General features: G+C 63.3%; 1 protein-coding gene across 1 annotated transcript in view; it reads left to right on the forward strand.

The window, feature by feature from the left end:
* The first annotated feature begins 1154 nt into the window (after nt 1–1154).
* Nucleotides 1155–23915, forward strand: part of RTEL1 (regulator of telomere elongation helicase 1) — a 23201-nt gene continuing 440 nt past the window's right edge. The window contains exons 1-34 of the mRNA XM_029918003.1: nt 1155–1256; nt 1917–2166; nt 3063–3249; nt 3509–3602; nt 4179–4260; nt 4460–4520; nt 7193–7268; nt 7906–7990; nt 8492–8557; nt 9338–9491; nt 11530–11568; nt 11636–11714; nt 12291–12388; nt 12950–13005; nt 15320–15394; nt 15466–15547; nt 17297–17429; nt 17534–17647; nt 17730–17770; nt 17889–17974; nt 18147–18224; nt 18629–18706; nt 19116–19262; nt 19347–19462; nt 19583–19706; nt 19796–19943; nt 20119–20273; nt 20611–20706; nt 21872–22070; nt 22259–22399; nt 22877–22993; nt 23160–23399; nt 23473–23634; nt 23719–23909. Coding sequence (XP_029773863.1) covers nt 2065–2166; nt 3063–3249; nt 3509–3602; nt 4179–4260; nt 4460–4520; nt 7193–7268; nt 7906–7990; nt 8492–8557; nt 9338–9491; nt 11530–11568; nt 11636–11714; nt 12291–12388; nt 12950–13005; nt 15320–15394; nt 15466–15547; nt 17297–17429; nt 17534–17647; nt 17730–17770; nt 17889–17974; nt 18147–18224; nt 18629–18706; nt 19116–19262; nt 19347–19462; nt 19583–19706; nt 19796–19943; nt 20119–20273; nt 20611–20706; nt 21872–22070; nt 22259–22399; nt 22877–22993; nt 23160–23399; nt 23473–23634; nt 23719–23909 — 3702 coding nt within the window. The 5' untranslated portion in view covers nt 1155–1256; nt 1917–2064. The remainder of the gene's footprint in view (nt 1257–1916; nt 2167–3062; nt 3250–3508; nt 3603–4178; nt 4261–4459; nt 4521–7192; nt 7269–7905; nt 7991–8491; nt 8558–9337; nt 9492–11529; nt 11569–11635; nt 11715–12290; nt 12389–12949; nt 13006–15319; nt 15395–15465; nt 15548–17296; nt 17430–17533; nt 17648–17729; nt 17771–17888; nt 17975–18146; nt 18225–18628; nt 18707–19115; nt 19263–19346; nt 19463–19582; nt 19707–19795; nt 19944–20118; nt 20274–20610; nt 20707–21871; nt 22071–22258; nt 22400–22876; nt 22994–23159; nt 23400–23472; nt 23635–23718; nt 23910–23915) is intronic.

The raw sequence follows: 23915 nt of genomic DNA on the forward strand, positions 1-23915 counted from the left end.
TCGAACCCACAAACTATGAGATCATGAGCTGAGCCAAAATGGACACTTAACCGACTGAGCCACCCAGGCGCCCCTGTAAGTTATAATTTGTAGGAGGCCTGGCAGTCCCCATGTGTGGTGCATGACCAGGCAGCTCATGCATCAGCTCAGGATCTCAGGGTCCTCAGCTCCAGTGCTGCCCTGGGGGCTCGAGTCTCTGGGCCCTGCCCTACCTTCCTTGGGCTTCTGGAAGCACCAGCATCTCTGCTCTTAGAAGACGGGGGTGGGGGGGTGTAGGGTGGGCGTGAAGAGCAGGACTCCTGGCTCTGAGACTTGCTAGCTGCTGGCTTTGGGTAATCTACTAACCACCTACTCTGTTCTTTGTAAAGTGTGGATAATAAAATAACTTATCTCAGAGGCCATTAGGAAGACAGACATGTCAATGCCAGCGTGGGTAGTAGTGAAATCTGTTCGAGTGCACACTCAGCAAGTGTGTGGCCAGGCCTCCTCATCTTCTCCAAGCTCCCATCTTAGAGTCTAGGACAAACACTGCAACTGCACACCCCCTCACAGGTGGAAGAGGTGAGTGGGGTGGATGCCAGTGCGCCATGCGCTTCCGTCAGCACGATCTCTCACACATCTGGTCATTAAACAGAATCCATGGGAAGCTCCGAGGTTAGCGTTGCCAGCTGGCTGCTGCCTTTTGGGACAGGCTGGGGTTGCCTAAAATACCTACACCCTAGAGCTGTGCAGACCCCTGGGCCCCAGTGCTGACTGCCAGCTGGTGCTAGGGGCTGGGGAGTCAGAGGGGTCCCCCCTGACCAGTGGGGGACATTGGCTAGAAAGGCGGCTGAGGCTCTCCAGGCCAGAGCAGCCCTTGGGGAGGAATGGGGGGAGGGGGTCACAGCAAACCAATCCAAAGGCTCGTGCAATTGTCCAGACAACCCAGGTGGCTTGGCGCAGGGAGGGGTTGTGGAATGCAAGCTCCGGCGGGGACGGCATCGAGGGTGGAGACGGCCCGAACCCTAGGTTTCTGCCTGCGGGCGATGGACGTGCAGTTCCCCAGGCTCAGGGGCGACGGCAGGGCAGGGTGTGGCCTGGAACGGAGCCCGCGGACTCCTCCTCTGCGGAACGGTTTCCGCGGGAAGCTACGCGCCGCGGACCGGAATTGGGGACGGAAGTGCAGCGCGTTCAGTGACGATTGTGCGCCTCAGCCCGCCAAGTCCAAAGCGGCTGACGGTGGAGGAGACGCGGTGGTGGTGCCTCGGATGAACTGGGTAAATTCCTGAAGACCCCGAGTTGTGCAAGGCTCCCCGCGGGCACTGGTTAGGCCGTGAGTAGCACAGACCTTGGAACGGGTACTTCTACCCGAGCGGCGCCTCCCGGAACTGCAGCTCCCGGCAGGCTCCGCGCCGCCTTGGGCCCGTACCTCGGCTATTCTGCCGCTCGGCCTTCTGGGGCCGGTAGTTTTCCTGTGCTCCTGGCTTGCGCCCAGCACCGTGCGGAGCCGGTTCCCGGGCGATGTTTTTCCCTGTGGCCGGACCCCTCCGGGAGGGCCGTCATTCACCGTTTACGTGAATTGTCCGTTAGCCCCAGTGTCCAGACGAGACTGGGACTGGACGTTCAGACCAGCCCAAGCCGGGGGTCCGACCTCTCCAGCGCCGGTGGCACTAAGTGAATTACTGACAGCAGAGCATGTGGGACTGTGCCGGGTTTGACTCTTGTTATTTCCGTGGAGCTGGTCGACTCTCCCAGTGCAGGGACAACGAGGGAGAACGAGGCTTGTTGGTTTCTCATCTCCCCGAGCTCCTTAGGATAGGACATCACAGACTTGCCTTCCACCTTGCAGGAGGGAGGGCCTGCCCGATCTGTGAGGTGGCCTGGCACTCCAGAAAGGGCTGCTGCAAGAAGTCTTGTCCTCCGTCTCTGTGCCATAGGGCTTCCTTCTGAGAACAGGGTCACGTCCCAACGCCGCCAGCTGGAATCACTTCTCTGCAGTGGCTGAGATCCTGAGATGTTCGGAGGGGTTTTGTCCCACAGCCTGCATATCTGCCAACCTCTGTGCCTTCCTGAGAATAGACCACTATGCCCAAGATAGCCCTGAATGGCGTGACAGTGGACTTCCCTTTCCAGCCATACAAATGCCAGGAGGAGTACATGGGCAAGGTCCTGGAGTGCCTTCAGAAGGTACAGCTGCAGACGGAGGGCTCCGTGCCCCGGGGGTGGGCTCACCTTCCTTTTCATTCCTGCTGGGCCCTCCCTCTGGACACAGGACTCAGTCAGAAATGGGGCTGGTGTTCTAGGAGAGATGATAGAGAAAAAGACAATTCTCACTCTGAAGGAGAGTCATGAGGTCACAGGCTCGGGAGCACCCTGAGGCCCTTTGAGGAGGTGGCATTTGAGCCGAGGCCAGTTTGGTAGAGGATCCAGAGGGACTGTTGCCACATGGAGGGGCAGTCAGTGCCCAGCCCTCATTTTGGAAGGTCCCCAAACCTCAGGGGTGTGCAGGAAGGCAGGAGGGGTGCAGGCTGCTTTCTGCTGGCTCTCTTAGCATGCTCTCTGCCGCCCTCCTGAAGCTCCCAGCCCCCGAAGGGCTCCTGGCTGCTGCTTGGGGCACAGACTCCTACAGTGAGGAGCCTGGCGCCTGTTCCCGGGAGCGAGGGGCACAGCTTTGCTGATGTGTCTCTGTGTCTCGCCAGGTTTGCTGCTCAGGCGCCCGTCTGAGGTACATGTAGGTCTGTGTAGGTCAGAAGTGTGAATGCCTGCACCCCAAGTCGCACAACGGTTTTCTGTCTCGAGATTTGACGCCTAGTTAGTCATTTCACTATTTATATTATGCTGGAAAATACTTTGGGTAACGCTCTGCAAATTGCTTGCTCACAAGGGCTGAATCCCCCTTGGCTTTTGGCTTTCAGTTTGAGAGCAGAAGCATTGTCTGTTTGTCCACTGGTCCTCAGGCCTTCCGCCACCCGCTGGGTGGGCTTTGCCTGAATGGAACAGGCTCAGACCAGTCTCGGGTGGGCCTTGTGGTCTGCAGTGCCTCTCCCTGCTCCCCCGTGACTTTTGTTCCTGGTCCTGTTCAGAAAGTGAATGGCATCCTGGAGAGCCCCACAGGCACGGGGAAGACACTGTGCCTCCTCTGCACCACGTTGGCCTGGCGGGAGCACCTCCGTGACAGCATCTCTGCCCGCAAGATCGCCCAGAGGGCACACGGGGGGCTTCACACCTTGTCTTCCTGGGGAGATGCCGCCCCTGATGGAGACAGCACAGGTGAGGCTCCGCAGAGAAATGCAGGGGTGGAGTGGGCTGGCGAGGCTCTGGTGCAGAGCTGAACAAGAGCATCGTGGCTGCTCCGTGCTTTCTTAGCATCGGCCGTGAGCCTGAGGTCAGAGCCATGTGGCCAAACTAGAACACGTGGATATCCACTTAGCTCGTTCCGGGCCAAGTTGGCGAGTGCCCTTGGGTTAACAGAACATGAGAACTTGTTTTGTGGCCCTGTGACCTGTCCCGCTTCCTTGTGCCTGGGCAGCTTGCTACTCGGACATCCCAAAGATCATTTACGCCTCCAGGACCCACTCACAGCTCACTCAGGCCATCAGCGAGCTTCGGAACACCTCCTACCGGTAGGGTCAGGCGGCACTCACCCCTGCCTCGGAGATATGGGGGGGTTGGCCTTGGCCAGGTGGTTGATGGTGGCGTTCTGCCTGGACCCTGCCCGGAGGGTACTGTCTGCTCTGCGTGCAGGGCTGCAGGGAGGGCCAGGCCTCCCGCTGCTTGTGAGAAAGCAGCTGCGTTAGCAGCAGCCTGAGGTCCGGGAAAGCAGTGAGGCATCAGCTGTGGGTGTGGGTCACTGTGGTGGCCACGTGGAGAGGGGAGGTTCTGCCTCATATCGGAGCCCTGCAGAGCTGTGGGGATCCTGGTGGCCTGCCCCAGACTCCGTAGCGGGGAGCATGGGGTCAGTGGGGTCTCCTCCGATCTGCCCGAGTCCCCTCCCTTGTCTCCCGGCTCACTCTGGGCCATGCAGCAGAGAGTACCCCCAAGCCCGGGCCCGTTGCTGCCCCAGCCACTCCGTCTGGCTGCCTGGGTGCACGTGTGAGGCCCGTCTCCCGCTGTGCGCCACAGCAATTCTCTTGCTGCTGGATGGCACGGGGGGTTGGCACCCTCTGGTTCTTGGACCCCACGGCTCTCTCTTCTGTCAGGCCCAGGGTGTGTGTGCTGGGCTCCCGGGAGCAGCTGTGTATCCACCCTGAGGTGAAGAAGCAGGAGAGCAACCACATGCAGGTGTGCTCCTGGGACGGGGCTTTCCTGTGGCTGGGCCCCCGCGGGATGGTCTGGGGACGGGCCGGCGGGGGCAGGGCCGGAACCAGACTCGGTCTCCACACGCCGGGCAGCACGCTTGGCAGGGTGCCCCCTGTCTGGCCCAGCGCACTGTCCTTTCTTGGCCACTGCGCCAGCTGGACCTGCTTCCTTTTTCTCCCAGATTCACTTGTGCCGAAAGAAGGTGGCTAGTCGCTCCTGTCATTTCTACAACAACGTAGAAGGTAAGAGAGGGCTCGTGAAAGCCACTTGCTGGTCACTCAGTGTACAGCCAGGTGGGCGTGGAGTGTGGCCTCCTGGCTGGCTGGCTCTCCCCTTCCGGCTCCAGAGTGACCACAGGGGCTCGGCTTGGCAAGGCGGTCCAGGGCACTGTCTTTCGGCTGCGGACCTGCATTGGGCTGTGCGTGGCAGGGCTCAGACGTGGGGGCAGGAGCGCTGGTGTCCCAAGGGGGCCTCCTGGTGAAGCTGGCAATGCCGGTGTCTGGGAACTGGGATTTCAGGGGTTCACCATTCCCTGATAGGGGCTCTCTGAGCCTAAACTGTGCAACAACGTGGTCTATGCTGAGCGGAGTCTGGAGTTGGGGCGCTTGCCAGCCAGGGCTGCCTACGTGACCAGGTGCTGGGCTTCTGGCGAGCCTCCCAGTGACAGCATTTCACATGTAATCTCGACTCATTCTGAGGGAGTTAGCCTGGGGAAGGTGTTCTGGAAGCTTCTACTGGTCTCCTAGACTCCTCCACCAGCTTTTCCTTCTGCTGATTTTGGCATATGTCCTTTGGGTGTGGCTCCCCCTGAGTCTGGGGAGTGCCCGTCCTTCTGTACTGTGGGGAGGCCAGCCTCTCCCGGAGGTGGTTGGAGTGACCACCACAGGGTCATGACAACCGCTGGCCCTAGTGTGGTTTGATGTGTGCGCCTGTAGGTGCCCACGGCTATGACATGTACTGCTTCCTCTCCTCGGGCCCAGAGTGGAGGACTGGCACTGGTGCCCTTGACTCCAAATCTCCGGATCTTTGCTTCCCATGGTGTGGCTGCACCTGCACCTGTCAGGGACTCCTGGAGACAAACACAGTAGTGGAGGGGCTTCTCTGGGATGTGGTCTTTATAGTTTCCTGTCTGCAGCTCGGGCTCTGTGCTTGTGAGGGTTGGGGCCCTGTCTCTTGCCTCTGGGGTTGGAACTAAGATCCTGGCACAAGGGGACATGGGCCCGAGAGCACTCACAAGACAACGGTGCTGCCTTGGAGCACTCAGCGTGCAGGGGCAGGCTTGCTCCTGGGGGCGTGAGCCGGGGGTCCCCCACCTCCCAGAAATTGCCACGATGTGCCCTGTTCTGGAGCTCACTCTGCGCCACCTGCGCCGTCCTCACGCTCGCCCTCCCCACCCGTGCCCTCCTCACCCATGCTGTCCTCACCCGCACTGTCCCCACCTGCAGCATCCCTTGCCTTATGTGGTGGGTGCCAGAGCAGGGAGGGACCAGGAGGCCAGGGGAGGGTGGGAGCCGAGGGGCACTTTTAGCCACAGTGGACGGGATGCTGGAGCTGGTATGTGCTGGCCCCCTGCTCTCCCCAGCCCTGCACAGCAGAGTGGGACTCCATCCCAGCCGTCCTCCTGGCTCCAGGCTCCGTCTGTCTTTCCCTGATCCCCAGCCTCCTCATTCTGCTCTGGTTCTCGTGTCCTTTCGGAAGTCTGTGTTTCAGCCTCCTGTGCCCCCTGCCATGGGAAGTGAGGGGACTTGAGGGGGCATCCCCAGAAGCTGCCTAGCCCTGGGGAGAGTGCGCAGAGGCTGCAGGAGGGGTCCGAAGGGAGGAGAGGCACGTGTAGGAGGAAGAAGAGAGGGGCAGAGCTGGAGTGCTGCCTGGGCTGCATCTGGGGAAGCAGGCAAAGGGCCCTGCTGACCGTCTGCAGCATCTGCGTGCTGGGGTCTGTCCTGGCTGGGGGCACCCCTCCCCCAGGAAGGTGTCTGAGCTCCGGGCCGGCCTGCTACGGACTCTGATCAGCTGCTTGGTGTCCGTGGCGGTACTCAGCTCCCAGCTTCTCTCCCTGCTGTCCCTGGAGGCATTTTGGGGTCGAGTCACTGTGTTCTGGCTACTGCAGTAAAGGACTGGCTCTGGAACCTGCCACAGTGGAGCCAGGAGCCGGAGCCGGAGCCCATTTCCAAAGGAGGTTGCCCTAGGACCTTGGAGAGTTTTTCAGAGGCGAGCCCTGGTCCTGCTAGCCTGGGCATGGCCTCCTGAGCAGCTTCCAGAGGTTCCGGGGCCCTGGGGGGGTTGGGGGAGGGCTGTGTCTCTTCTGGAGCACCTTCCTGCCCTGGGTCACCCGGACGGCCAGCAGGGAGCGGTGCTTGTGGGCTGCTCTCCCGAGGAAGGGACCCTGGGTCTGTGAGGCGTCAGGTGGGCCCTGCCTCAGGTCCCCCACCCCTCCTGTCTGTCTTGCCCCCGCTCTGTGCTCCCTGCACTGTTGACCTTTGGGAGGAGTGAAGAGAGAAAGCAACTTGGTGCCAGACTGAAGCTGCTCCCAAGCCAGGGCCTCGGCAGTGGCTGGGCTGGCAGTGACCCGCGGAGGGGCTGTGCACCCCCCCAGGCCTGTAGCCCCCAAGTTCCCAGGGTCCCATCTCCTATATGTCAGTCTCAGGCCAGCAGCACATTCTGAGGTGCAGTGCAGGGTTCCCTAAGGGTCACTTCAGGTCTAGGGTTCTTCCAAGGTGATCCCGAGACTCACAGGGCAGGAGTCTCCGGTGACTCCCCGGGGGGGGGTGTCCTCGCCCTGCCCTGAGGGACCGTCTTGGGGTGGCAGCAGCCACTGCTTGCTGTGTGGGAGCCCTGCCCTTCTGGGCACCCCTCTGGGGTCTGTGGGGACTCAGGAGACCTGAGGACACGTCTTTACTCCTGCCTGTGTCCCCAGAGAAGAGCCTGGAGCAGGAGCTGACCACCTCCATCCTGGACATTGAGGACCTGGTCAGGAGTGGGAACAAGCACAAGTAAGGCCCTTCGCAGCCCAGCGGCAGCACCGCGTCCTACGGGCCGGGTCCCGGCGGGCCAGACGAGCCGTGGCCCTCATTCCCTTGACTGGTCGTAAAGCTAATGGTTGCTCAGTGTGCGAAACGGAAGTGGTTCTGAGGAGCACAGGCAGGGGGACTGCCCCTGCCTTCCACAGTGACCGCTGTGCCTCCCGGGGGGCGCACTGCGGCTTCCGGCAGCCCCTCCACGCGGCCGGCTTCACAGAACATGCTTTCCGACGCCTGCGCTGGCCTCTGGCTTCAGAGCTTCGAGTCCTGCTCAGTCGGGATTGAATGTTTTCTGATCACCTCATCTCTGTACCCAGGAATCGGATTGGGGTTTTTGTTTATGTAGAGTATTTTTTTCTTTTGTTTTACGTTTTTTAATGCATATTCATTTATTTTTGAGAGAGCGAGAGAGGGGGAGGGGCAGAGAGAGGGAGACACAGAATCCGAAGCAGGCTCCCGATGCAGGGCTCGAACTCACAAACCATGAGATCATGACCTGAGCTGAAGTCGGACGCTCAACCGACAGAGCCCCCGAGGCGCCCCCGTCCATGTAAATTTTACACTGGCGGCCCATGCCCACGGTTGGAGACTCCCGCCCCTGCCCCCACAGGCTGTGCCCGTACTTCCTCGCTCGGAACCTGAAGCAGCAGGCCGACGTCATCTTCATGCCCTACAACTACCTGCTGGATGCCAAGGTGAGGCGTCGGCCCACACAGCTCCAAGTCCTGACGCCCGCAGGCGTCCCTGGCTTCGCAGGGGCCGGCGGGGTCCTTGCCGGCTCAGGTCCCGGGATGAGACCCTTTCTCGGAGCAGCAGGCGTGCGTGGCTACTGCGCGGTGCTCACGGCTGTCAGAAATGGGCACTTTATTGTCTGAAAACTCAGCATCGAATGCAGTTGAGGCACCGAAGTTCTAGTGCTAGACCCCACCCGGTCACTGAGCCCGAGGGAACCCTTCTCCGCTCCTTGGCCGCGTGGGGAGCCCAGCGCGGGGTCCTGGCCTGCTCCCTCGTGCCGCGTGAGTCGCCAGAAGGGACACCTGAAGTCCCGCTCCGTGGCGAGGGCGTGGAGCGAGGGGGCCTCCCCCGCGTCTCCCGCAGTGTGTGACAGCGTGTGGTGACGCTTGGGAGGGCGAGCCTGCCCCTGCCCGTCTCGGGCCTGTTGGCTGCAACCCTGTGTCCTTTCCCTCGTGCTACAGAGCCGCCGGGCACACGGCATTGACCTGAAGGGGACAGTTGTGATCTTCGATGAAGCTCACAACGTGGTGAGTAGCTGGTGGCCTTTCTGCCGCACCTCTCCTCGCCGCCCTCCCGCGGAGAGCAGTGCGGACCCGTATCCAAGCCCCGGGCCAGGCGTGCTGGCCGGCCCTGCGGCCCGCTTCCATCCGGGACCCCCCAGTGCCCCCTCTGTCTGCTTTGTTCCTTAGTCTCTGGGTGGCCGCCTGGCCCGACACGCCCCGTTGGTGACCACAGCCAGACTCGGCTCAGAGAGGCCACCCCGTGCCCCCCTCACACCTGCACCTGCCTCACGCATTCCTGGGGCGCCTGCTTGGGGCCTTGTGCTTTGACCAAGGCATGGAGGAAGGCCACCTGGGTGCCCTGGGGCCTCGTGCCCTGGGACAGTGACGGCCACCCTCAGGCGCCCCCTTGGGTCCAGGCATGGTTGTTTTGGGGGATGATAGGTCCAGCGGGCCAGATACAACTTGTGAGAAAAGCCATAAATCTGTATATATTTTTTTAAGGGTTTTTTTTTTGTAATCTCTACACCAAATTAGGGGCTTGAAATCACGATCCATAAATCAGAAGTCATGTGCTCTTCTGACTAAGCCAGTCAGGCACCCCCAGAAATCTATATTTTAATGGAAAAGTTTCCACTTGCGGAGTTTCAGACACTGGTGGTGGTGGACGGCCACCTTTGGACCAGTGTGTGACTTGGCCTTAGAGACCTGGGGGAGCTTGGGGGACTCTCTGCTTCCTGTACCCCCTGCACCCCGTCCCGGCCTCAGCCTCCTGGGCCCCCTGTAGCATGTGTGCTGGTCTCTCAGGAGAAGATGTGTGAGGAGTCGGCGTCCTTCGACCTGACCCCCCAGGACGTGGCCTCGGGTCTGGGCGCCGTAGACCAGGTCTTGGAGGAGCAGACCAAGGCGGCGCAGCTGGGCGAGCCCCACGTGGAGTTCAGGGCGGACGCTGCCGCCTCAGGTGAGCTGGGGATGGGGACGAGACCCCTGCGAGGCGGCCTCCGGTCCTGGAGGCCGGAGTCCCCCCCAGAACCTTCTTCCAGTCATTGTCTGGGGGGCAAGGTGAGCATTGTGTTAGTTATTATTTTTTAATGTTTTATTTTATATGTGAGGGGGACAGAGAGTGAGAGAGAATATGAATGAGCAGGGGAGGGGCAGAGAGACAGAGACAGAATTCGAAGCAGGCTGCAGGCTCCAAGCTGTCAGCACAGAGCCTGACATGCGGCTTGAACTTATGAGCAGCAAGATCATGACCTGAGCTGAAGCTGACGCTTAACCAACTGAGCCCCCCAGGTGCCCTGAGGGTTCCTTTGCTTTCATTTGGATTTCACGTCTTACTCCATTTTTCTCCTCGTCGATTTTATTATTCCTTTGGTTTTTCTTGAATGTTTAAAATGGTAACGTGGGTCCAAAAGTCATAGTCTGCTCCAGAAGTGTCTTATTAGTCTCTGCTTTATTCTTTATTTTCAGCTTCATTGCCCCACAAAAGCAGCAGATAGAGGCACGTGCTGCTCCCTCTTCCCCCCTGCACGCAGGGCCGCACGTTTGTGCCTTACTGCTTTTGCTCCTAGCGTGCCCTGCCAAGGCCTCCCCTTACAGAGGCTCCCCCCCACCCCCCATGGAAGTCCCGTGATGTCCGTATGGCATCTGCGCTGCTTCCCGCACCCCCCATCACAAACAGCTGTGAGGGCGACTGGCGGCACGCACTGCGTCACCGGATTCCGGCGGTGCCCCTGGGGCTGCACATGCGGCCGCTGGGTGCCCGGTGAGCTCGGCTGGAAGGGCACGTGACGCTTCGTCTCAGGATCATGAGTTCGAACCCCATGTTGGGCATAGAGATCACTTTTGTGAATAAATAAATAAAACCTTGAAAAGCTGACAGCAACTAACAACCACAAAGGGCAAAAAAGATAAATTGGATATCATTGACGTTAAAAACTTAAAACTTTTTTTTAAAGTTTGTATATTTATTGTGAGAGAGATAGGGAGGGGCACAGAGTGGGAGGAGAGAGAGAATCCCAAGCAGGCTCCGCTGTCTGCACAGAACCTGAACAGGCCCTGAACCCACAAAGCCGTGGGTCATGACCTGAGCCAAACTGAGAGTCAGACCCTTTGAGCCACCGGGGCCCCTGGTGATGCTGTTTTTATAGGAAAACAGGATAGATGCTTGACGTTTTTTCCCTTCATTTTTCCAATTTTCAACTTTAGGAGTTTGAATTTATTCTTTGCCAGTTATTTGGTCCCTCATCCCCCTCAGGAGAGTAGGAATTTTCTGTTTGTTTTTCTAATTTTTTAAAATGTTTATTTATTCTGAGAGAGAGAGAGAGAGAGAGAGAGAGAGAGAGAGAAAATGAGTGGGGGATGGACAGAGAGAGAGGGAGACACACAATCCGAAGCAGGCTCCAGGCTCTGAGCTGTTGGCACAGAGCCCGAGGTGGGGCCTGAACTCCCAAACCAGGAGATCATGACCTGAGCTGAGCCGAAGTCAGATGCCCAACCAACCGAGCCCCTAGACGCCCCTCCGGAGGGTAGTTTTTATGTCACCAGTGGGAACCTGTGTTCTAGCAGTCTGTTGTAAGCCTCGTCCTCACTGAACTCGGCCCCATCTTCCGCTGTTAGCATGGCCCCGCCGGGCATCGAGGGGGACGCCACGCGTCTCCTGCCCCCCACCTGGCGTCAGCCACGCCTCCAGGCAGCCCTGGTTTCTTCTCGTGGGAGATGATCTCTCAAGTCCCGCAGTGCAGGCGCTGGGACACCTTGTAGCCGGGTCGTCGTCCTGGGCCTCCAGCGAGCATCCGCGTTCAGGAGTGCTCGCCATGGGTCGCCCCGCTGCCTCCGGCCCACGTCCAGGCTGCAGGGCCCCAGAGCCTGTGGGACGGGTCTGCGGGAGCCTCCGCACCACCGCCGACTGGGGGACAGGCCGGGTCCAGCCCGAGGCCGGCTCTCCGGGACGCGGCAGGCGGAAGCAGGAAGTGACCGTGCGTTTACCGCTCTCACAGGGCTGCACATGGAGCTGGAGGACATCGCCAAGCTCAAGAGTGAGTGCCACCCTCCCCCACTGCTGGTGGCCCTGCGGGCTGTCCCTGACGACCCCTTGCTCCACAGAGATCCTGCTTCGCCTGGAAGAGGCCATTGACGCCGTTGAGCTGCCAGGGGACCAGAGTGGTGTCACCAAGCCAGGGAGGTAAAGGACAGTGGGTGTGCCCCGCTCTCCTCACGGTGCCCACCTGCCCTGGCCCCAGCCTCCCACTCTAGCCCAGCCCTTTGGAGCAAGGCACTTCTCTGTGCATCTTCTCTCCAGTCGCCCCTTCCGGCCCCTGTAGACCCGAGGCTGACCCGTGTATGGGGCTGTGGTCGCAGCAGCTCAGGGCACCTGGTTTTATCTCCCAAAGGCAGGTGAGGGATCATGGCCTGAGGCTGGTTGTAGCTCCCTAGGGGCACAGCTGACAGCTGTGCTGGGATCCAGGCTCAGGTTCTCGAGGTGTGGAATGTTCTAGAATGTGCTGGAGCAATGCTGCCTGCCTTCTTCCTGAGCCCATCTGCCTCACTGTGTTCAGAGCCTTGCGGGGCTCCCACTTGCTTCCCAGATGAGCCAGGCCCCTTGGCCTCCATGGCCCAGACAGCAGGGCTTTGCGTGACTCCCAGAGCTGCCTTTCAGGGCCTTGTCTTTTCCTTAGCAATCAGGGCTCCTGAGGGTTGGCCTCCCCTGGAGGGCGTGTGCGGTCAGCAGCTCGCCCAGCTCGGCCTCTCTCCTCTGCAGCTACATCTTTGAGCTGTTTGCCGAAGCCCAGATAACCTTTCAGACCAAAGGCTGCATCCTCGACTCCCTGGACCAGATCATCCAGCACTTGGCAGGACGTGAGTCCCCAGTGGGCCCTGCAGCCCGCGGCCAGCTGGGCCTTCACACTGGCCTGGACTCGGGGCTGCCGCTGCCCCGGCAGGACTACTGTCCCTGGAGCTCCCTTTCTGCCTGGGAGGTTGAGGCATCACTACCTCCCAATGGGCACGTGTTTCATAAAGCACATTTCCCGTCAGCCCCTAGAGAGCAAGGGGAGCGAGGCACTCGCTGGGCCGGGGAGCCCTGGGTCCCACTCTCCTTGCCCCGAGCCCCCCCACATCCTGTTTCCACCTGGAGGCTGCACGGCCGGCCCACTCCTGCTGGGTGGGGTCTCGCTCTCATCTCAGATGGCCAGTTGGCTGTGCTCCTGGGCCCCGGGGGTGGCCCGGAACCCCCGCCTGACTTGACCACAGAGCCTCTGTTCTCAGCCTGCCGACCCCCAGAGACGTTCTGGCCGCAGTGCGGGAACTGCCCCCCAAGGGCGTGCCCCACACCAGCCCTGGGTCGAGGCTCCTGAGGGTTAAGGGCTCTGCACCTCCCTGTTGGAGGTGTGGTGTGGCCAGCGTCTGCTGCTCCCACAGGGACAGGGCCGTTCACCAACACGGCGGGTCTGCAGAAGCTCTCGGACATCATCCAGGTAGGGGTGGGCCTAGGGCGGAGGTGCGGCGTCTCCTTTCCTGATAGAAGTTGAGGGGGGCCTTCTTTGCCTAGGCTTGGGGCAAAACCAAGGTGCCCACACCACATGCTTCAAATGAACACCCCCTGGAGGGCACTGCAAGGCCTTAGGGGAGAGGGCCACGCCTGGCTGCTCTAGTCAGGTCCGGGGGAGAGGGGTCAGGTGGCATAGGGCCTGGCGGGGGCTTCTGGGTTTCAGGCCGGCTTATGGGCCGCACCATCTGCTCTTACTTTTTCTCAAGTAATTTCCTGAAGCAGCTTTTCAGAGGCAAGTCAAAGCATGAGCCCACCACGGAGTGAGGGGCTGTGGACTCTACCCAGCCCCGTGTGTGGCCACTGGGCCCGCCCGCCCGGAGAGGCATTCAGACACTAGGTGTGAGTGTGCTCAGGCAATGCCTGTGCACCCAGGTGGGCCCATGGGGCTGGCGTTCAGAGTCGGCAGGAGCGGTCAGCGTGTTCTCTGGGCCAGACTGGCTTCCCTCTGGCCTCTGGGATCCACTTTGGGGTGGGGGCAGCCCCCAGGGCTCACGGAGCCCCTTCTGCCGCACGCAAACCCCGCCTTTCCATAGCTAGGCCACCAGTGGGGACATCACATGCCTCAGGGCCTGTGGACATGGCCACTTCCTGCCCCCCGGGGTGCTGTCCTGTGTCCAGCTGTCCTCGGGTCCAGCAGAGCCATTTCCTCAGCTCGGACGGTCAAGCCAGGGTCTGCTTCCCTCAGCTGAGTGGCTGCCGGGCCAGCTATCAGGGGCCCTCCCTCTCTGAAGAGGACTCAGCCAGAGGCCTTGTGCTCTGTGGTGCTTCTTCCCACCTGCATGGCCAGGCTGGGGAGGCCGGGCTGGGAGGCCGGGCAGGGGAGGGTGGGGAGGGAGGAGGAGCTAGGAGTGGGTGATCCTGCAGCCCAGGGAGAACAGGTACACGTCCCACAGAGACCTGTGATTTAGCCCTTGGGGCTCCATCTCCCTGAGTGTGAAGTTAGCCAGGTGTCAGCCTGGAGGTGCCAGGCCCTGCCCAGCTGTCCCCCAGCACTTCTCTGAGGGGACAGCAGGCACCCCAGACCGCTGCTGCCTGAGGCCTTGGTCCCTTGTGATCATTGGGTCCCCGGGGACCCTGGCCCCTGTCCGCAAGCCCTGCCAGGCGAGCGCCTCCCTCTGAGCTGCTCTCTGCCTGTGCTCCCCACTGTTCTCAGGGTCCCTGCAGCTGAGCAGGCACTGGGCTGCAGCTGCTGTCCCCTCCAAGGGTGCCCTAGACTCACTCCCCATCCTGTGCAGCCTCCTCCCCTCCCCAGATTCTACCCCGCACACTCACTGGAACCCAAGCACCACTTACCCCATTGGTTAACCGTGGAACTTCCTTTGGCAGCTGCTCTCAGTAGGCTAGGAGGATGACTTGCTGTCCCTGTCCCTGCCCCCCTGTCCCTGGGGGCCGGCTTCTCTCTCTGCTGTGTCCCTTCTACCGGGAGGAAGTGTGACCGGATTCTCGCTCCTCCCACACCTGGCTCCTGTGGGAAGGCGGGTGTGCCAGGCTGGCCCCAGGGCCTCAGGGGGTCTGTGGGCTGACCAGACAGGCTGTGCCGTGAGCCCCCCAGCCGGGCCGCGGAGCCTCGCACCTCCCAAAACTCAGATCCTCTCAAGGTAGTGTGAGAAGGGGTGCGCAGCTGACCCAGACTGGGGGCAAGCCTTGGGGAGGACAGGCCAGGTGCCAAGGTCAGGAGCACACGTGCCCTTGGACAGCCTGAGACCTGCTCACCTGCAGAGCCGGCCGGACAGGAAGCAGCTGGCCCCAAGGGCACCAGGCAGGACTGGCACCACTGCTGGTTTTTCTGGTGGCCTCATCCGGTGCTGTCGTTCAGTTTTCTTGGGTTTGCTAAGCAGACCCTCTGCGTCCTGTTAGCGTCCAGCACCGAGTGCGCCTTCCCGGTGTTTACCTACTTGTTGCCTTTCCTCTGCTCGCGCCTCGGCCGAGAGTACAGCTTGCTTTACTTTAGTTGGGGGTAGCTTTTGTGCTTTTGTTTCTGGGGGTGAACTGGGTCCCTTCACCTGGCTCCCTGACCAACCCAGGCTGTTCCCTGTACGAGCACACGGATCAGCCTTGCGGAATGGCGGTGTCTCTAGTGCCATGGGGTCCTCCGGGGGAGGGGACTGGCAGGGCATGGGGTGACGGTACCCTGAGCATCCGCCCCCTGCGTGTGGGGGTCACTTAGCAGGAGCGGTGGCCTCTGCTGTGTGCTGTGTGACCAGCGTGTTGCCGCTTTGTTCCCCACGTCTGCTTTCCAGATCGTGTTCAGTGCAGACCCTGCCGAGGGTGTGTCCACTTCCGTGATGGGACCTGGGGTGTCTCAATCCTACAAGGTAGGGGCTGCCTCGGGGACGGGTGGACCCTTGGGCTGGGCCCCGGGATACTGTCCATTGTGTCCCTCCAGGTGCACATCCACCCTGATGCCAGTCACCAGAGGATGGTGCATCGATCAGAGGCCTGGAACGCCACAGCGGCCAGAAAGCAAGGTAGGGTGCTGGGGGGCAGGGCCCCACTCCCCTGCTCCAGCTCTGCACAGCGCCACACCCGCAGTGATGACCACTGCCGCCCCCGCCTCCCTGGGCACAGCCTGCTCCGCGTGACCCCACAGGGCACCCCAACAGAGCTGATGGAGATAAAAGGGCCTCAGAGCAGGCAAACGGCAGAGTCCACCCAGAGTCACCTGGAGGCCTTCCATGGAGCAAGGGCACAGCCAGGTCCCCGACCCCACAGGGGTCAGCCCGCGGGGGGAGGGGGACCTGGGCATGTTCACGCGGGCACAGGTGTGTTGCTTTAATGCTGTCCCACCGAGCGGCCACGTGCAGGGCCGGCCCGGGCCCCAGCGTCGTGTCTGACTGCCCCTCCAGCCCCTCCAGCGCCGACTCTGCTGCCCCGACCCCGTGTTTGCTGCTGCTCTTGCCTGCTTCCAGGGGTTCTCGAGTCTTGTGACTCCTGAGGACGGGGTCCGTGTCAGGCATCCCGTGACTCTTGGTGTGCGGCTGGCTGGGTCTAGAGGGATAGTGAGAGTCCCAGCCACCCCAGGCACAGTGCACCCCATGCAGCGTGGCCTTTGGAGTGGGATTTGCCGGACATATCTGGGGCAGTGGGTCCTCAGTCAGGTCCCTGTCTTGTCCTGGTCACCCCTCAGCATAGCCGGGAGCGTGTGTTCCGTGCCCAGCCCCCAGCCCTGCTGGCACACCCCCTTCCACGCCGCCCCTTGGAGCCGAGCAGGAAGAGCAGGGCTGGGCACGTGGGTAAGGCCGGTGCCAAACGGGGTTCACAGGGGGACCGTGGGGGGGGGGTCTCCTGGCTTCCGTGAGAGGCCAGGTGACCGGCGCACCCCTTGCGTGTTGTTTGTGAGGTCACGGGAAGCAGTGTGCACCAGCACCGAGGCCTCTTCCCCGGGGCGCTCAGAGGGCCGGGTGTGGGGGACCGCAGGCGAGCGGGTGCGGCGGCCCCGTGTCCTGTGTGCCTCGGTGCACGTGTGAATTCTCAGGAGTAGCCGCTCCCTGGGTTGGGCGATTGTGGGAAGTCTGTTCACTGCTGACCTTCCCAGGAAGCCAGGATGTGCGTGAGCAGCGGGAGGGCTGGCCCGGCCCCCCCCCCCCCCCCCCCCCCCGTCAGGGGCCAGATTCCCTCCTGAAGGTGGAGAAATCTCTGGCCCCAGGAGGTGGTCGGTTCTTGTCTGGAAACAGCCCCGCTGCCCCATGACCCCGCGTGGGCTCTTGAGTCCTGTTTCCGGTCCACCGGCCTGTGCCGTCTGAGCTCCCTGACTTCCGGAGCCGGGCGCTTCCAGGAACTGCCGGCTTCCCGTGAACCACTGTTTTTGACGGTGATGTCAGCGCTGGCTCCGGGGGAGCGGGGCCCCTCCTGTCTCTTCCTCAAGCAGAGGTTGGGTTCTCCTTCTTTTCCCGTTGTGCCCTTTGGGCAGGGGCACGTGATGCCAGCCTCCATGCCTGCTCCCCGTGCCCTGAGCCACATGTCCATGTCTGAAGTCTGGGTTGGGGTTGGCTGGCCTCTCTGGAGGTGACCCCAGTGTGCACCCTTTGGGGCCTTCTCTGGGTCCACCCATGCTCCCAGAACGCCTGAGGAAGGAAGGAGGGGCCCCAGCCAGACACTCAGGGGCTCAGGCTGGTCCCCGTGCTCCAGCCTGTACGTGTGGGCTGTGGGGCCCGGCAGCCGCCCCCGCGCCAGGCCCCCTGTGTCTGGCTCAGCCAGCCTCCCACTCCCCCTTCCAGGGAAGGTGCTCAGCTACTGGTGCTTCAGCCCCGGCCACAGCATGCGCGAGCTGGTCCGCCAGGGCGTCCGCACCCTCGTCCTCACCAGCGGCACCCTGGCCCCCGTGTCCTCCTTTGCCCTGGAGATGCAAATGTAAGGGCTGCCCTGGGCCCCGTGAGCGTGGGGGTCCCAGGCCAGCCAAGGGTGGCCAGGGCGCTGGGGTTCGGGACCTCACTGGGCCCACCCTGCCACCCCAGCCCTTTCCCAGTCTGCCTGGAGAACCCACATGTCATCGACAAGCACCAGATCTGGGTGGGGATCGTCCCCAAAGGGCCCGATGGAGCCCAGCTGAGCTCTGCCTTTGACAAACGGTAGGGGTCCCGGCGGCTGAGGAGGTGGGCGGGCAGTGTGCCACATCCGGGACCCTGACGGTGGGCTCTTGGCTTCGTGCAGGTTTTCCGACGCCTGCTTGTCTTCCCTGGGTAAGGCGCTAGGTGAGTGCTGGGCCTCCAGCCCGGGCTCCCACCCCATTCCCTGGGACCCGGGGTCCCTGCGCGCCTGCGGTCCCCGGGGGGACCCACTCAGCCTCTGACTCAGCTACGGCACTTGCAGGCAACATCGCCCGCGTGGTCCCCCACGGGCTCCTGGTCTTCTTCCCGTCCTACCCTGTCATGGAGAAAAGCCTGGAGTTCTGGCGGGTATGTCCGTCCTCGTGTGTCCTGGGGGTGGGAGGGAGCCCCAGAAGGCCAAGGGGCTGGAGGGCCAGAGCAGGCCCATCCGTGAGAGAAGGCAGAGGTGACTGCGACGTGGCCTCTGCCTGCCAGATGTGCGGGCGTGATGGGCACCCCCTTTTCCCATCTCTCCGCACAGGCCCGGGACTTTGCCAGGAAGCTGGAGGCCCTGAAGCCTCTGTTTGTGGAGCCCAGGAGCAAAGGTGGCTTCTCAGAGGTTCGAGCTCTTGGGCTCCACCGCCCGTCACGGCTGCCCCAGGCTGGCCCCTGGCCCCGACCGAGGTTTTAGCCAGCTCTGGGCTTGTGCGGTGGACGTCCCGCCTGGCCCTGACGGGTCACCTCTTAGGAAGCTTGGGCAAGGGGACAGTGGCCCCAGATCCTCGAGTCTGAGGGGCTGTCATTGAAGCAAGCCTCCCCTTGCCCCTTGCCCCCCAGCCCAGGGGTTCCTTTGCTCTCTGGGAAACACTGACTAGGTTCTGGGCCAGCCTGGGAATCTGTGCCGTGAGGAAGCTTCTAGAACCCTGCTGGCCCACCTCCCAGCTGGGACAGCCCTTCACCTCAGAGGGTGAGACCCGGGGTCTTGCTCCCCGACGGCAGGAGCTGACCAGCGTCTCCTCCCAGGTGGTGGATGCTTATTACACACGGGTCGCCTCCCCTGGGTCCAGCGGGGCCGCCTTCCTGGCCGTGTGCCGGGGGAAGGTGAGACTGCAGGGTCCGGGCCCCGCGCCCCGCGCCCTGTCTTCCCGTCTGTCCTGTGTCGGAGGACGCTTGCAGCCTGGGACCTGGGGGACTGCGACGTGGTGGGATGGGCCAGCCTGACCGCCTGCCTGGTGCCCCAAGTCCAGTAAGCAGGAGCTAGGAGGGCACAGCCCTGGCCGCGGCTGGACAGCCCTTGGGCGGGCAGTGGATCTAGGCGCTGAGACTGAGCATCTCTCACGGGCTTCGGGTGGGGAGGATGGAAGAGTTTCTGGGAATGTGCGAGGCCCCAGGTGGGGCCTGGTCCAGGATACGTGCATCCCATACGTGGATGTGCGTGGCTTTGAGGATGTGGGCGTGGGCAGACCCTTGGGGAAGGCAGACCGGAGTAAAGAGTACCCACCACCCCCAGGCCAGCGAGGGGCTAGACTTTGCGGACATGAACGGCCGTGGTGTGATCGTCACGGGTCTGCCGTACCCCCCACGCATGGACCCCCGGGTCATCCTCAAGATGCAGTTCCTAGACGAGCTGAAGAGCCGCGGTGGGCCTGGGGGCCAGGTGAGAGGCCACAGGCTTGGGTGGGAGCAGGGAGGAGGGTCCAGAGCTCCCATGACTGAGCACCACTGCCACCCCCCCCACCAGCTCCTCTCCGGGCACGAGTGGTACCGGCAGCAGGCATCCAGGGCTGTGAACCAGGCCATCGGGCGGGTGATCCGGCATCGCCACGACTACGGGGCCATCTTCCTCTGTGACCACAGGTGCGGCTCCTCACTCAGCCTCTCCGTGCTGGCTGGGCACTGGCCCTTCCCTCAGCGTGAGCCTGGGCCACGGGCCGGGGGCGGCTGAGGACCCCTGTCTGACAGCTGACACCCTGCCAGGTTCACCCACGTGGACGCCAGAGCCCAGCTGCCCTCCTGGGTGCGCCCCCACGTCAAGGTGTATGACAGCTTTGGCCATGTCATCCGGGACGTGGCCCAGTTCTTCCGTGTCGCTCAGAAAACTGTGAGTTCCTAATGTCCAGCTGGCTGCGTCCTGACGCCCACCCAAGGGAAGGGTCTGTGCACAACCCCAACCTCCCTGTGACTGTCCAGATGCCGGTGCCGGCCCCCCTGCTTGCGGCCCCAGGTCTGGGTGAGGGAGAGGGAGCTGTCACGGTGGCCGTGTTGCCTGGGCCCCTCTCCACCAGGAAAGCCAAGAGTCTGGACGTTCATGTCCCCAGCCTGAGGCAGAAACCCGCAGGTGTGTTTGCTTGAGGGAAAAGGCTGGGACATGGGCCCTGGGGGGCTCCCGGCCTGGCCCAATGACCAGAGTGCCTGGCTGAGCCCGAGTGTTGCTGGGACGGACCTGACTTGTCCCCCCCGCCATCACCCCCGTCCTCCCATGGGCTTTACTGCTGACATCTGTGCTCCTGCAGGGTCGCCGGCCAGGGACGCCGAGAGCAGCCTGTGTGTGGAGTACGGGCAGGAGCCAGCCCTCGGCCAGCACAGGCCCGTGGGGCTGCTGGCCGCCCTGGAGCACAGCGAGCAGCTGGCTGGGGCGCCTGGGGACAAGGCCTCCCCTGGGGAGGAGGTGCGGGGAGCCTCAGAGACAGACCCCTCCCCCGCCCAAGCCTGGGACACATCCATGCTCCCTCCTGTAAACCACTTGGTCAGGCGGGTGGTCGAGTCCCAGTGCACCCCTGGCACGGACCCCCACCCAACGCTCCGCTGGTGCTCCCTCCGCGGCTCTGTGGGCCCTCTGGGGGTCGGCATGGGCAGGCAGGGTCACACTGAAGGCACGCGGGCCGCGGGAGGGCCAGTGGGCGGACCGAGCAGAGGGCTCTTCTTCCCCATTCTCTGGGCCCTCACGGCGTCCCAAGGGGCTTGGGCTCCGCGGGCGTGGGCAGGACCACAGTGTGTCCCCTCAGGCGGCGCATGTCTCCACGCTGTCCCTCCCAAGCGAGAAGAGGCCCTCGCAGGAACGGAAAGGAGGCAGGAGGAAGATCCGGCTGGTGGGCGGCTGGGTAGGTGGAGCGCCCCACATGCGGGGTCTGGCGGGAGCCCCAGGCTGCTCGGGGCCCGCCGGGGAGTGTGAGGTGTGGCCGGGCGGGGCCTCCTTGCCGCCTTCCCAGGGGTGCGCCTGGCCCTGGGCCCTTGGCTGTCCGAGGCCTGCCCCCGCCCCCCCCAACCTCTGTTCAGCTGGAATGTTTCAAGGAGCGTCTTTTAAGCCTCATCTCTGGTTAGATGAGCCGGTGCTGAGCCCCGGGGGCTCCGCTGCCCGGGCTTGGGCTCCCAGGGCCTCCCGGCGTCTCTGCTGGAGCCTGGCCTGCACCGGTTCCAAGTCTCTTCATTTTAGCTTCTTACCTTGAGAGCCTCTCAGCCCCCGCAGAGCTCCCAGCAGCGGCGCAGGGTCCTGTGTCCCTGCCAGTGCAGCGCTGCCCGGGGCCCACGGGGTCCCCTGCCTGGGGCCGTCCTGCAAGCTTGGGGTCAGCTGTGGACCTTCCGTTTTGTTTTGTTTTTCTGGGGGACCACGTTACGCGTGGCCTGACAGGGTCCAGCTGAACAGATGTCGGACCCCCGCCCTCTGGGTAGGTTGGCCCAGTCAGCTCCCAGGGCAGGGCTAAGCCGAGCCCTCGGCTCAGTTGTGGGGAGGGTCTGCCTTCCCAGCCTCAGGAGAAGGCACGTAAGGGCGGCTGAGTCTCTCTGAACTAGGAAAGCTCTGGAAAGCCCCGTGCACCACTTGCCTTTGTCCATCTCCCTGGGCTTCTGGGAACTGCTGGTGCCAGGAAATAGGCGGGGGGTGCTGGGACTGGGGAGCCAGGACCTGTCCTGCCTGGTTTCCGGGCTCCCTTGCTGGGAGCCCAGCGTCAGGGCCTGAGCTGTGCAGCACAGATGAGGCACAGTGATGTCTTACGTCCTCCACACGTTCAGAAGTGCCCTGTGCTGCGAGCTGACCATCCCTCTGGCCGGGGCTGTCCGCTGCTGTGTGGGCTCAGGGAGCTTGGCAGAGGAGTGGCAGCCCCCGGCCCAGGGGGAGCAAAGCTGCACTTGGCCTCTCCGCTGCTCTCCGAGGGGCATGGCCATCTTTGTGGATTTCCTCCCAGGGCCAGGGCGTGCTTCCCGGCCCGGCGTCCCTGACCGGGGAGGGTGGGTCCTGACTGATGGGGCCCCTGGCCCTGTGTCCAGCAGGAGCAGCCGGCGGCCAGCACTCAGGTGGGCAGGGCCAAGCTGTTCATGGTGGCCGCGAAGCAGGCACTGAGCCAGGCCAGCTTTGACACCTTCACCAGGGCCCTGCGGGACTACAAGGGCTCTGATGACTTCGAGGCTCTTGTGGCCTGTCTCCGCCCACTCTTTGCTGAGGATCCCAGGAAGCACAGCCTGCTCCAAGGTGCCCTGGCCTCCAGTGGTCACCCGACCTGGGGGCGGTGCTGCAGTGGCGGCCGGGAGAGGGTGCGGGCGGGCACCAGGGTCCCTGGTTGTCCCTGCCTCCTAGAAAAGGTGTGGGTGCATGGCCTATGGCCCAGAGCCCTCCACCCAGCTCAGCACAGGGGCCGCATAGTGAAACCATTCCAACAGGCTTCTATCAGTTCGTGCGGCCGCACCACAAGCAGCAATTTGAGGAGGTCTGCCTGCAGTGGACGGGCCGTGGCTGCGGCTGCCAGCCCGAGCTCAGCCTTCCTCAGAAGCAGGGCGCACCGGCAGCCCAGGCACCCGGGGGTGAGCGGAGGTGTGGGCACCCAGGGTCGGGGGTGGGGGGGCAGTGCTAGCTTGGGCTAGGCTCCCTGCTCCTGCACGGAGGCCTGTTTAGGGGGACCCATGTGTCCCCCAGAGCACGCACGACCCAGAATGGGACCCTGTCCCCACTTGGGTCTGCCAGGAGTGGGGCCCTGCACCTCAGAGTCTGTGTCCCCATCTGTTAGCGAAGAGTTCACCCCCTGAGCAGGGACTTCCCCAAGAACAGGTGTCAGGGGGGCCTGGCCTAGGAAGACCCCTCGGCCCCCAGGAGGGGACTTTCCAGCCCGAGAGTCGCCCCTCTCCCTTCTGGACTTGGTGCCCACTGGGGTGTCTCTGCAGTGGCCAGAGGAGGGTGGCAGGTGTCAGCTTCCTCTTGTGCAGACCTGCCTCCTCCCCAGGGACCACTCCAGACCCTTGGGAGCTAGCTGGGGGGCTCCTTGTGTGTCTCCGTTTCTTCAGGAAGGCGGGAGTGTGACCTGAAGCTGACCCTGTCCCAGGGTGCAGCCAGGCAGCTGGACCCCGGACAGCACCTGAACCAAGGCAGGCCCCACCTGGTCTCTGGGCTGGCCCCCACAGGTACCAGTCTCCGGAGAGGCTTCGGAGCAGAGCAGAGCCCTGGCGTTCCCCCTGGGGGGCTGCCCTGGTTCTGCGACCCCAGAGCAAGGGAGAAGGCTGTGTGAAGGGTGCCAGTGGAGCTCCCTGGGGCCCCAGACACCCACCATGATCCTATTCACCTCCCCAGCAGGAGCCCGCAGCAGCTGTCCAAAAGAGGAGGGATCTGGAGCCCCCAGGGTGGAGAGGCAAGGCCAGGCTGCAGGGAGCGCCTACTTGGCTGATGCCCGAAAGGCCCTGGGGTCCGCAGGCTGCAGCCAGCTCCTGGCAGCGCTGACCGCCTACAGGCAGGACGATGACTTCGAGAAGGTGGTGGCCGTGGCGGCCGCACTCACTACCTCAAGGCCTGAGGACTTGCGCCTGCTGCAGAGCAAGTGGCCGCGAGGGGGGCGGGGGCGGGGGCGGGGGGGGGGTAGGGCGGGGCCTGACCTCTCTCCCCACAGGGTTTGGCGCGTTCCTGAGACCTCACCACCGGCAGCGCTTCCGGCAGGTGTGCGCCGACCTCATGGGCCCGGCTGCCCCAAGCGCGGGCACTGCGCCGCCTGGGCCCCAGGAGGGGCCCCCCGCCGTGCCTCCCGACCTCGCCCACGGTGATTCCAGGCCAGGTGCGGCAGGAGCCCCACGCAGCCCAGCAGCGGGGGCCGCCGGGAACCCGAACCGCCCTCTCAGACTCGCGCCTGTGTCTCCAGGCCCCCCAGGACAGGAGACACCGGGGAGGACCCAGAGCAAGATTTTTGCCTTCTTTAGACAGAAGCAGGCCGAGGATGCAGGGGCTCCCGGCCAGCCCCCCAGCGCCCCCCGCAGGCACGCGGCGCCCGAGCCCGGTAGGTCTGCGCGGGGCCGCAGCGGGTGTGGGCAGTGGGGCGGCGCGGCGGCCGCGGCGCTC

Source organism: Suricata suricatta, chromosome 12 (assembly GCF_006229205.1).
Source record: "Suricata suricatta isolate VVHF042 chromosome 12, meerkat_22Aug2017_6uvM2_HiC, whole genome shotgun sequence".
NCBI lineage: Eukaryota > Metazoa > Chordata > Mammalia > Carnivora > Herpestidae > Suricata > Suricata suricatta.